This window comes from Tachyglossus aculeatus, chromosome X2 (assembly GCF_015852505.1).
Source record: "Tachyglossus aculeatus isolate mTacAcu1 chromosome X2, mTacAcu1.pri, whole genome shotgun sequence".
In the NCBI taxonomy this organism is placed as follows: Eukaryota; Metazoa; Chordata; class Mammalia; order Monotremata; family Tachyglossidae; genus Tachyglossus; species Tachyglossus aculeatus.
The window spans coordinates 2440008-2452195 of NC_052100.1; the positions used below are offsets into that span (position 1 = coordinate 2440008).

The 12188-nt window shown below is 56.9% G+C and overlaps 1 protein-coding gene across 6 annotated transcripts in view; it reads right to left on the reverse strand.

Moving 5' to 3' along the window:
• Positions 1–12188, reverse strand: part of LOC119949414 (ankyrin repeat and KH domain-containing protein 1-like) — a 93311-nt gene that overhangs the window by 4553 nt on the left and 76570 nt on the right. For all 6 annotated transcript variants that reach the window (XM_038771171.1, XM_038771168.1, XM_038771167.1 and 3 more), the window contains 11 exons: positions 11809–11951; positions 11258–11471; positions 9509–9684; positions 8823–8985; positions 8060–8155; positions 6971–7087; positions 6318–6492; positions 4550–5039; positions 3697–3843; positions 2618–2767; positions 838–2447 (listed from right to left, as the gene is read on the reverse strand). In XM_038771171.1, the coding sequence (XP_038627099.1) occupies positions 838–2447; positions 2618–2767; positions 3697–3843; positions 4550–5039; positions 6318–6492; positions 6971–7087; positions 8060–8155; positions 8823–8985; positions 9509–9684; positions 11258–11471; positions 11809–11951 (3481 nt within the window). The remainder of the gene's footprint in view (positions 1–837; positions 2448–2617; positions 2768–3696; positions 3844–4549; positions 5040–6317; positions 6493–6970; positions 7088–8059; positions 8156–8822; positions 8986–9508; positions 9685–11257; positions 11472–11808; positions 11952–12188) is intronic.

Genomic DNA, 12188 nt, shown 5'->3' on the forward strand with positions numbered 1-12188 from the left:
CCACCGGAGGTGGGGTGACAAACGGACGGGCCGTTTATCTCGCGGGATGACAAATGGACGGTCGCAAACTCAGAGTGTGTCCCGGGCGAGTCCGACCGTGTCGGTCTTCCAGGCTTCCGCCGCCCACCGTGGAGGGACGACGGGCCGAGGAAGCGGGCTTTGAAAAGCAGCAGAGGAACGCAGGGTCCAGGAAACCAGGATGCCGGACCACCACTCGCGAACCGACTGGGGGCCTTTCTTTTTATGCACAAGCCTTTCCGGTTTCCACCCAGCCAAACTCCATCTCGAAACGAAGACCGCTCTAGACCCTGAAGTCTTGCTGACCACCCCAAAATCAGGCTGTACGCCCAGGGCCCAGCCCAATTTTGGAAGTGGGGGTGGGGCGCAACAGATCTTCCCAGGTGACCAGGGGTACAACGGCCCTGCTCTCGAGCGTGAAAACTGAGAACCCCGGGGGGCATTAGAGGAAAGCGTGTGGGACCGGGTTCTAATCCCGGCCGGGCCCCTAGCCTGGAGGATGACCCCAGGCGGGTCACCTAACTCCTTGGCGCCTCAGTTTCCCTCTCCGGAAGATGGGGCTGCGATGGCTGACGGCCCTCCCCGTCCTATCTGGAGCCCGACGGGGACCAACCTGACTGGTGTGTCAACCCTGGCGCCGGGCATGGAGGAAGCGCCCAACAGACGCCGTCCCCATTGCCTCTTCGCAACACGGGTGGGATTCCGGGACCGGCGGCGGGACTGGAAACCGAGCCTTCGCCCCCGGACACTCGGCTCCCCGGTGGGCTCCGACCCCGACGGGAAGCGGGGAAGGGTGGAGGGGCGGCGCCCGCCACTTACCGACCGGGCTGGTGGACACACGCTGGGAGGGCGGCCGGAACCCGGGGGCCTTGGAGCTGTCGGGGTGCACGCTCTCCAAGTGTCCCAGCACGGAGCCGCCCAGGAAGGTCGACTGGACGGCGAAGGACGGGTCGGCGGGCGGGCGCGAGGCCAGCGGGCAGTCACCCCAGCCCTGGTTGGCGGGCACCTGGCTGCTCTCAAACAGGCTGCTAAAGTGATTGAAGAGGGAGGCCGGGCCGAAGGTGGGCGGCAGGGGCTTGCTGGCCGTGTTGAGGTGCACCTGGGAGCCGCTCATCAGGTTCACGGCCGAGGAGAGCTGTACGGCCGCGGGCGGGCCCTGCGGGGGCGTCAGGGGGACCGGGTTGGTGACGAAGATGGACTGCGGGTCCTGGGGGACCATGGAGTAAAAAGAGCCCCGGGGCTGCATCCGGTGCGAGACCCGCGGGGCCGGCACGGCCAGCTGCGCCAAGCTGGGGGCCTCCTGAGGCTCTGCGGGCCCGGGGCGGGGCGAGGGCAGGCTGAGCGGGGAGGGCTCGGGGTGGGAGGTGAAGGCCAGCGGGCCGGGGCTGGGCTCCGCTAGGCCGGCCGGCAGGGGCTCCTCCTGCGGGGAGCCGGGCGGGGCGGGGCTGCCCGCCGGCCGGCCCTCCGGGGGTCCCGGGTTGCCGGCGGCCGGGGCCGGCTCAGGCAGAGCCGCCTTCTCCTTGGGCGCGGGGCCGGCCGGGAAAGAGGAGTCCGTCTTATGTCCGGAGAGCGGGGGCTGGGGCGCGCTGGGGGGCAGGAAGGCCGTCAGGACCTGTCCGCCGGCGGCGGGGGCGGAGGCGGCGGGAGGCGGGGCGCTGCAGGCGCTGGTCACCGTGGGGACGACGGTAGCCCCGGAGCTCGTCTTCGGGACGCAGGCGAACAGCTGCTTGCGGACAGACGAAGGGGTCCGGCTGCTGGTCCCGCCCGGCGGCTGGGACGAGGTCGAGGAGGAGGACGACGAGGAGGCGGCGGCGGCGGCGGCGGCGGCGGCGGTGGCTGCCGAGGACCCGGCCGCGGGGCAGCTGGGTGGGGCCAGCCCGGGGGCCTCCGGCGGCAAGACGTTCCCGTTGCTCTGGCCGGGCAGGCGGGCCCCTGCGCTGTTATGCTTCGGCGAGCCGTTGGTGCTGCCGGGGTTCACCGGTCTCACGGGGAACGGGCCCCACGTGTTCGGGGAGGGCGAGAAGGTGCCGCCAAACTGGGCCATGGGCAAGCGGGGGTGCCGGATCTGTTGCATAGTTTGGGCCGCCAGCAGGGCGAAGTGAGGGTGGGAGTAAGCGAGAGGCAGAGACACCGGGAAGGACGAACGCACGTTCGCCGGAACGTTCTTGTTCAGTTTGCTGGGAGGCTGGAAGGTGGACAGCGTCGGGGCCTGGGACGTCACCAGGGGCGGGGCGCCCAGCGGGAAGGCCGGCTTGCTGGAGGCCGGGGCCGGGGGGCCCACGCCCGACGAGAAGTTCGCGTGGATCGACTTGGTGCTGGCCGGGGTTCGGATGTGGTTTTTCGGGATGAGGTCTTCCAGCTCCTTGGCGGGGTCTTGGATGAGGGCGTTGATGAGCTGCACGGCATACCTGGTTGATTCGGTGCCGCCCCTGCAGGCCGAGGACCCGGAAGGAGAGTCACCTTAGCGCCCGCCCCGCTGTCCCCGACTCCGGATGACTTCTCCCCCTCTCCCTCGGTTCCGACACGGTCCGGGACCCGTGGGGGAAAGCCCTCTGGAACGCCACGGCTCCCCGCTCCGCCTCCCCGCTCCGGCTGTTACCTTATGGTGATCATTCTCTCGCCGTTCTTATCCTTCTGCTTGTCCACGTCGATGTGGGCCCCGGTGACGTCCTGAATGGCAGTGATGTTACAGCCACCTCGTCCCATTATCCTCGACACGACTGAGGCGGGGACGGACAGCTTCTTCGACCTGCACCGCAAAACATGGCCCGTCGGCGTGGGACTCGGACCGCCGGCCACGACCGCTGAAGGGTCTGGGGGAATCCCCCGCCGCCGCATACGACGGCCTGAAAGGAGGGCGGAGGGGGACGGGGATGAGGAGAAGGGGGTCTTGGCCTGCACAGGGGTAGTGGATCTGCCGACGGCCGCAGGAAGAGCTGCTGGGCCCCGGGCCGTGTCAACAAGGTGTCTGCCCAGGGCAGAGAGGAGCTCAGGCCTGGAGACAGATCCAAAATCCACTCTCCAGTCAGTGGGGTGTGTGTGTGTGTGTCTACTAAAGCCACTGGAAAGCTAAAACAGAACAAGTCCCATCATCATCATCATCAATCGTATTGAGCGCTTACTGTGTGCAGAGCACTGGACTAAGCGCTTGGGAAGTACAAGTTGGAGGCCTCCCAGACTGGCAGAGGGTCTCAGTTGGTGGCTCACTGGAAAGAGCACGGGCTTTGGAGTCAGAGGTTATAGGTTCAAATCCCGGCTCCTCCAATTGTCAGCTGTGTGACTCTGGGCAAGTCACTTCACTTCTCTGGGCCTCGGTTACCTTCATCTGTAAAATGGGGATTAAGACTGTGAACCCCAAGTGGGACAACCTGATCACCTTGTATCCTCCCCAGCGCTTAGAACAGTGCTTTAAGCGCTTGGTACAGTGCTCTGCACACAGGAAGCGCTCAATAAATACAAGTGATGATGATGGCAGAGAGTCAGTGCATAGGCAGGAGTTGTTAAGAGGGGCAGCGGTGAGATGGACAATTGAGGCAGGCAGGGTCCGGAAAGCAGGTACGTGGGACCGCCTCCAGTTACCCAGCGGGTGAAGGGAGTAAGGAGGGAGCTTGGGACCCCTCCCACGGAGCGGCATTCACGACCAACTCCTCGGCAGGATAGGTGGGCCGGTTCCATTACCTCCGCACGACCTCTTTCCAACCTTCTTCTCGCTTCTGCCCCCTTTTAGGGCTGGTGAGGTTTAGCTTGAGGTTTGGAGAGCTCAACGGCAGCGAGACCGATTTGTAGTTGGTCGACAGGGAGCCGGGGTTGGCTTCGCTCTCGGGCCTGGGGAGACACAAGGATAAGCTGAAGCAGGAGCCGGACACGCTGCCGACGGGAGCTGGGACTCTCGGTGAGGAGCAATTATGGGGATGGTGGGGAGCAGAAAGGGAGACACAGAGACAGACTCGTGCTTGTCACGGTCCAGCTGTGGGGGGTGGAGGTTGCTCCAGTCTAGGCCGTATGACTTAAAGAGCAAATGAAAGGCCGCTGACTTGGGAAACGGGAAACACGCTGAAAGATGCTTCAGCGTTAAGTCAAGTTCATCCTCAAGGCCCACAACAGACCTAAACTAGTTTCCGGCCTGACAGTTCAGCACGGCACGGCTGAGAGAACATTCAGGTCGGACTGGTCACGTCCCTTGGGTCTGCGACAAAGACGACTTAGGTGGAAGAAACAAAACGCGAACAAACCACCGCCACCCCAAAAGGTGGGCTAATAACAGCAACTTTTTCCCCTTCCCTTTTTTGGGGAGAAAGGGGGACCACATTCAGCCTCTTCATCTCATCAGTTAATCATATCCAAGGCTGTATTTATATGGTGGCAAGGAAGCCGTTAGCTTATACTCAGAAAGTGCACGTGCAGGTACACACGGACACCTTCGCAAAACAAACCCACTGGTTCATCTAGAGTTTAAGTCTCCCAAAGGGGCTTCTCCCGGGTTTGCAGGGAGCCTGTCGTTTGGGGAATAGGTCCGGATGAAGGGAGTCACCTGGTCGGAGCTTTGGCCGCAGCAGTGCCGCCGCTGCTGCCGCTGCTGTTGCCAGGTTTCTCTTCGTGGGAGTGGAGGAGCAGTGACGCGTATCTGCGCTCGCTGGAGGAGTTGACGTCCATGGTGAAGTTCAGCTCCTGGCTTTTGCCGCCGCTGCTGCTGCTCTCGCTGTTGCAATCCGTGCTGTCCAGGTTGTCGGAGTCGCTGTTCCCGCCGGCCCCGCCGGCCCCGCCGCGCGGCTCCCCCGTGATTTTGTTCTTGTCCGCCTTCTGCTGGGCGAGGGATATGTGCTGGTCGGGAAGGATGAGCTGCACGTTCGGAGGCGTGTCCTTCGTCTTGTTCTTCTTGTTCTTCCGGTTGGTGCTGGGGGTCGTCACCACGTTGGCCCGCTTCTTCCCGAACACGTTGGTGAAGGTGGTCGACGTGGCCGAGATGCCGATCGTGGTGGTCGTGGTCGCGCTGGGAGGCTCTATGGGGACTTCGGGCTCCGCTGAGGCAGAAACCGAACCCAAAACACGACGGACGGTTAGGGACAGCCAACCCGGAACGGGGGGGAACAAGCCACAGAGCGCGCTTCCAGGTGGTATCGACTGAGCGCTTACTGTGTGCAGAGCACTGAACTAAGCACTTGGGAGAGCACAACAGAGATGGTAGACGCGTCCCTTGCCCACAAGGAGCTTGAGGTCTCGAGGAGGAGACAGACCTTAAGATAAGTAATGGATACGGACAGAAGGGGGCTGGGGGTGGGTGAATAGAGGGCATAATCGGGGAAGGCTTCTTGGAGATGTGGCCTTAGCAAGCCTTTGAATCAGGTGGGGAAAGTGGTGTTGTGGGGTATAAGGAGAGGGAAAACGTGGGTAAGGAGTTGGCGGGGAAATCAACAAATATTGAGGCACAGTGAGCAAGCTGGCGTTAGAGAAGCAAAGCAAGTGGGTTGGTCTGTAGTAGGAAATCGGTAAACACACAGTAAGTGCTCAAAAAATACCACTGATTGATTACAGTCAAGTCTCTCTATCTTTTGTTCTCGCCTCACCCAAACCAGTCATTTTCCCCAGCGTGGCGTGGTAGTTAGAGCCTGGGAGTTAGAAGGATCTGGGTTCTAATCCCAGCTCTGCCACTTGTCTGCTATATAACCTTCTAGGTGCCTCAGTAACCTAATCTGTAAAATGGGGATTAAGACTGTGAGCCCCATGTGGGGCATGGACTGAATCTACCCCAGCAAAAAGAGCAATGCCTGGCACATAATAAGCACTTAAATACCATTAATAAAACCCAAACCAAACAAAATACAACTAAAATACTCAATTCTTAGCCATCTTAGCCACGGACTTAGGTGGCCAGCTGGTCTTCTAGTTCTTTCCACTGGGTGAAAAACTGGACAGGATTTCAGAAGAAGGGCTCCTGCCCCAATCCTCAAGATCCCCACCTCCCACCAGGCAGGGCGATGAGCAACAGTCAGGCCCCAGGAAATTATTATGATGGCATTTGTTAAGCGCTTACTATGTGCCCGGCATTGTACATCCCGCTGGGGTGGATGCAAGCAAATCGGGTTGGACACAGTCCCTGTCCCAGGTGGGGCTCCCAATCTCAATCCCCATTTTACAGATGAGGTAACGGAGGCACAGAGGGGTGAACTGCCCCAGCAGACAAGTGGCGGAGTCAGGATTCGAACCCATGACTTTCTGACTCGCAGGCCTGTGCTCTACCCACTACGCCACGCTGCTTCTCTAAATCATAAGGCAACAAGCGTTCCACTCCCAACCCCTACCTTCTTCGTCATTTTCCTCTTCGTCGTCATCCTCTGGGAGCTCCAAGTTCTCCTTGGGCTTGTTCTCCTCGTCTTCTTCCTGCTTTCTTTTCTGTTCTTCCTTTTTCTTTTTTCTCTTCTCCTTCCTCTTCTCTCTCTTGGCTGCCAGGGCCTGCTTTCGGCTTTCCTCTCTTGACTGTGAAGGAAGCAGGCACAGCTTTCAGCCAGTTTTCACGGGACGTTGGGAGGACCAGGTGAGATAGATTGACACAAGAGTGCTTTGGGGAAAAAGACACAAAAAGCACCACACAAACACAAGCCACTGGGCCCAAATCTTGGGGTGGGGGGACAAAGGGAAGGGATACTTTTCCTGGTTACCCGCTGGACCAGGTCACCCGAAATGGCACTGGAGACAGATTTCCAGGGCATCGGGACAGGGGGAAGTGAGGTGGGGGGGAAACGCAGGTGTCTGCCCAAACGCAAACAGTTAATGCGGTTTCGTGACTGATCCATTTACCTCGGCCTTCTGAGGTTTTTTTTTTTTTGGAGATCAAAGAATTTCTCATAAAAGGAAACGGGCAGAGAAGTTTCGGGGACAGTGCATTCCTGGTTTGTGTGTTTCTTTTCTTTTTTTAAATCTGACGAAGGAAAACCACAACATTGCTCCAACTCACTTTCTCCAAGTCAAGTTCCTTCAGTAAGATGCTCGCGTTCTTATTTGCTTCGGCGGCTTGCTGGTCCTTGGCCTTCACAATTGTCTCGACACACTGGTGGCATTTTTTCAATAGTTCCTGAGACGGGGAATGGCACAATGTTATTTATGGAGTCGTGGGATAGGAGAAAGCCCGAAGGAACCCAAAGTTTCGGTCGGGGGGCACAATGGGCCAAAGCGGTGAAGAAGAAAAACTCAGGCAACGGTTACATCAAATAGGGGAAGTGGGAGAGCAGAAAGCCACCGAATCTAGGTTTTAGGGAACAGTACTGCCTAAGCCCCCACAATAAAGAGCTGAATGCCTTGCTAGTTTTGGGGGGTTGACTTGCAGTTCCTTTTCCCCTCAACTGAAGGTCATCTTCCAAGCAATTCTGAACATTTCCTTTGGACAATACTCTGTGCTACATTCCCCAGGCACTTTTCATCACCAGAGAGCTCCCAAAATATTCTCTGTACAATCCCAGAGCTGTTCAGTCCTTGAGAAACCTGGGCCATCCGGCACCGGGATGGCAAGACGCAGGGACAGTTCCCAATGCCAAAAAAAGCAGAGAATTTCAGAGGACAGGGCCCCCTCCTCTTCAGCATCACCTCTCTCCCTGACCATCGGACTCAAGGTGAGAATAACCGTCACTAGGAGCAGGGACCCTCACAGAAAGAGGGCAATTTGTTAATCAGCCTGGATTATGGTGGGGGGGGGGGCGCGTGGCTAGACCTTGGGGTCTCTGGCACCATGTGAGAGTAATCATTATAATAATAATTATGGTTCGGCAATTATGGGAAGCACTTACTATGTGCCAATCACTGTGCTAAGCGCTGGGACTGATTTAAGATCATCAGGTTGGACACAGTCCCTATCCCACTAGGATTGTAGTGACTTTACAGGGGAGGAAACTGAGGCACAGAGCAGCAAAGTGGCTTGCCCAAGGACACACAGCAGAGAAGTGGCAGAAGCCGCAATTACAACCCAGGTCCTCTGGCTATCAGGCCTGGGATCCCTCCACTAGGCCGCACATCAAAGACAAATGATGCTTCAGTGTCGGAAAAGACTCACCTTATCCGTGATGGTTGCTATGTATCTCATGCACTCGATGTCAGAGGGAAACTGGTTCACTTCTTTCACCAGATACTGAACGACTTTCACGTGGCCCTGGAGGGGAGAGGAAGCACAGCCGCCAATCAGCCACTGGGATTTTTACCTTCAGTGATGGAAGCTGGACACAGAGTCTGAGTCCGGCGCGAACTGAAGACCATTCGATAGCCACGGCTAATATCCAAGTGAACTTCGGGAGGCAAATTGTGCCTTATCCACCGCCTCAGAAGGACGGCTGCAAACCAGCTTAAGGGCTCACAACAGACGGATTGCTTGACTGAGAAATCCTCTCTGCTTTCAAGCTACACCTCCGAATGATGCACACCAATCTGGGCAAACCCCTTCAGACCTTCTATACATACCCATCTGTCTATCTGCCTGTCTCCCCCTCTAGTCTGTAAGTTCCTTGAAGGCAGGGATAGTGGCTACCGACTCGGCTGAATTGTCCTCTCCCAAAAGTTCGGTTCACTGCTCTGCACACAGGAAATGCTCAAGAAATCCCACTGACTGACCGACCCTTCCTTGGGCAAGGAACTGTCAGGAAGCAGCCCAGCTAGAGACCGAGGAGAGATCATATTTTTGTGCAGGATCCACCCATTCAGAGGGGGCTTTTGGGTCTCAACTGCGAAGAGCCGGGGGGGACTGGCGATTTGTGGAGAAGAACGGACTTTGGGGGAGCAGTGTCTGCCGCCCCACCAAAGGCCCGGGGCGTGCATCCCGTTACCTTGCGAAAAGCCGACATGAGGGGGGTGATCTTGCGGTTGTCTGCGGCATCCACGTCGGCTCCCGCCTGCACCAGTAACTGGACGACGTCAAAGTGGCCTCCGTTGGCCGCCAACCAGAGTGGCGTGTTTCCCTTCTTGTTTCTGACGTCAATGTGGGCTCCCCTGTGAGAACGACGACGACGGTAATGGGGACACCTACTACGTGCCAAGTACAGTACTGAGTGACGGGATGGAGACGAGATAAGCAAAGTGGACAGGGTCCCCATCCCACCCAAGGCTGACAGAAGCAGAAGGGGGGTGGGGGGTGTACAGAACAGGTATCCAACCCCCATTTTGTGGAGGAAGAAGCTGAGGCCCAGAGAAGTCAAGTGACTCTCCCAATGCCACAGAGCAGACAAGCAGCGGAGCCCAATTAGAAACCAGGTCTCCTGACTCTCAGTCCTGGGCCCTTTCCACACTTTGTCCAACTGTTTGAACATTCCCTCCCCTCCTCCCAACTCACTGATTCTCATCATCTGCCTGCACTCACGGGAGCTATCCCGGCCAGAGGCCGCTGAGCCAGGGTCTAACCCGTGCATTAGTTTAGGGGGTATTTTCTACTCCTTTGGGGAAAAAAAGGCAACCGATGACTGGGTTTGGCAAGGCAGGAGGAGAGAGAATGTTCTACTGCAGCCAACCGCCTCACCTGTTGATCAGGAGCTCACAAAATTTGTAGTGGCCTTTGTCGGCTGCGATCGTGAGAGCCGTGTCCCTGGACGAAGGCACGGGAGGCGCGTTGACGTCCGCTCCTTTGTCGAGGAGGACTCTGCCCACTTCGGCGTACCCTCCAGAGGCGGCTTCCATCAGAGGGGTGAGGCCGGTCTATCTCGAGCAAAAATAAAACAAACAGAGGTGGTTCGGTAAATCCGCTGAAGAAGTCTACCCTTAAATCAGAAAAAATCCAGATAGCTGTAGAATCCATTTGTCTTTCCTCAGAGCACTTCCGCAGCTATCGTGCAACCAACAGGTCTGACGGGATGGGAAAATCATGATTCCCGTGGCATTTTCTAGAACAAAACGCCAGTAAGTAGCCCATAGGCTCCTGCCCAGGACAAACAGGGACAATTCTGGTGAGATGGCAGTTCGACTATTTTACTCAGCATTAAATACCTTCAAGCTACCTGCCCCCCACCTCCATGCCGAAAGAAGGCATTGGGATCAGGGCAGGGTGTATGACAGGTGTGCTGCTGAGGCCTGCTCACCTCGACCAGTCCCCTAGACTGGAGGAGAGGTCTACAGAAAAAAAAAACTACCCAAAAAATGGAGGCTGCAGAAATGAACTGGACCAGGCACGAGTGGCAGAAAGAGTCCCAAGTAGAGGCTGGTGGGCAACTTCCTGGCATCACTCTAGGGGAGAATGACCTGAAGTCAGAATTCCACAGGAAAACATCACCCTCCGGATGTTTCCTGGAAGCCTTTTGAGAACAACAAAGGGGCTCTTCTTAAAAGTCACTTTTCAGCAAGTACCGCCCATCCCTACCCACCCCTCAAAAATCCCAGCTTTCCCAGAACACATCACAGTTAAGGCTCATTCTTTCAGAATCTTTTCAGGTGCCTAAACTGTTTGGGAACTGTACGGCTTTTTCTGCATAAAGGAAACAACATTAGCCTTGGGTAATGTCCAGACTGAGAAAAAGGGAGGATCATCTTGCAAGTTACAGGAGGAAAACGTGGAGACGACTATTAGGGGGCCACCGAATTCCACTTCTGCTTGAAAAAGCCACATTATGCACTTGCCGGGCCCGAGCAAAGAGACGTTCTGGTCACTGACATTCGCCTCCTACTTCCTTAGTTCCGAATTCAGCCGGCTCTGGTGTGGAAGGCCATAACCTCAAACTTCCGTTTTGGAAGAAGGTTTAAATATTTTCAATATTTTTGGGCATCCCAAGGAGCAGCTGTCAGTTGCCTGAGAGTTTACTCCTTGTAGTTACTCTTTTTGGGGAACTGACCTCAAAGACAAATGAAGCTCTATATGGTAACTACCTCAAGTTAGATGTTGGAAATGCTTCGTGTCCTAAGCTTCAGGTGATATGAGACAAACCAAGACTGGGCCCCAAGGTCATCCATATCCTCTCCTAAAAACGTCACCAGCAGCGGTGGGTCATAGGCCAGTTCGGAGCATGAGTGGGCAATGATTTTTACTGCCCGGCAACTCTCTCAAATCGCAATGAGACTAACTCACACTTTTTCAAACATCAAAAGGAGTAACTTTCAACTCTTGGGTGGGTGAGATGTCCCTCATAACGAGGCCCACTTTGGGAAAGGGGAAGGAGGGAAACACATCTCCCATTCCCGCTCAGCCAAGCTCAGCCCAGCCCACATCTGAGTGAGGAAGTGGGCCCACTCCCCGGGCCTGACGCTCCCGCAGAAACGCTTCATGTCGCGATGTGCTCACCTTGGCTCGATGTTCGACGTTTGCCTTTCTGTCCAAAAGCAAACTCACCACCTCCGCCCTGCCCTGGAAACAGGCCAGGGTGAGGGCCGTGTTCCGATTGGTTTCGATCTGGGCGTTGATGTCCGAACCCATGTCCAGCAGCAGTTTCACGGCGGGGACGTGACCGTTCATCGCGGCCAACATCAGAGGAGAGATGCCCAGCTTACTCCCGGTCCTGAAAAGGACCAAAGATTTCTTCAAAAATGACATCCCCGAGGGAAACAAAACATTTTGGCTTCTCTAGGCAAGAGGTGGGCCTCCGTTGAGGAGGAACTCATTCCTTCTTTAAGGTGCCGATTCTGTGGCCAGATCGCCCTCAAAGAAAGTGGTGGGGGAGGGTCTTCAAGACTGGGCTTTGGCAAAAATAGGCCCTGCCCCGGATTTTAAGATCTGGACCGAGAGGCGTGACTGGCCTAGCTAGCTGCCTGGCCACCCCTAGATGATAGATTCATTATGCTCTGGACATCCCCACCCCCCTCCAGGCTCTTCAGAAAGGAGCCGGCCAGCGGTACCTCGAATTAATTTCGGCTCCAGCGTTGAGCAGAATCTTGATGATGTTAACGTATCCCCCGGACGCCGCCAGGCTCAGCGGGGTGTAGTCCGAGACGTTCCTGTGCTCTTTGTTGGCCCCTCGGGCCAGCAGCAGGTCCACCACCTGTGGGGCAGGAAGAGACAAGCCGGGTGGATCCACGGATCGTTGGGCAGGTTGGTTCGAAAGGAGAAAGCCCTCCTTGACCCAAGCGATGTCGCGCCACGTTAAGGCTACTGAACACCGAGCGCACCCGCCAGCGAAATGGGCTGCTGGCCGCAAGCCAGCCTGGTTTGGGGAATTTAGGGTCCGGGACCCCACTCACGTGCTGGCTACACACCTCCCCACCAGTATGCCAAATGA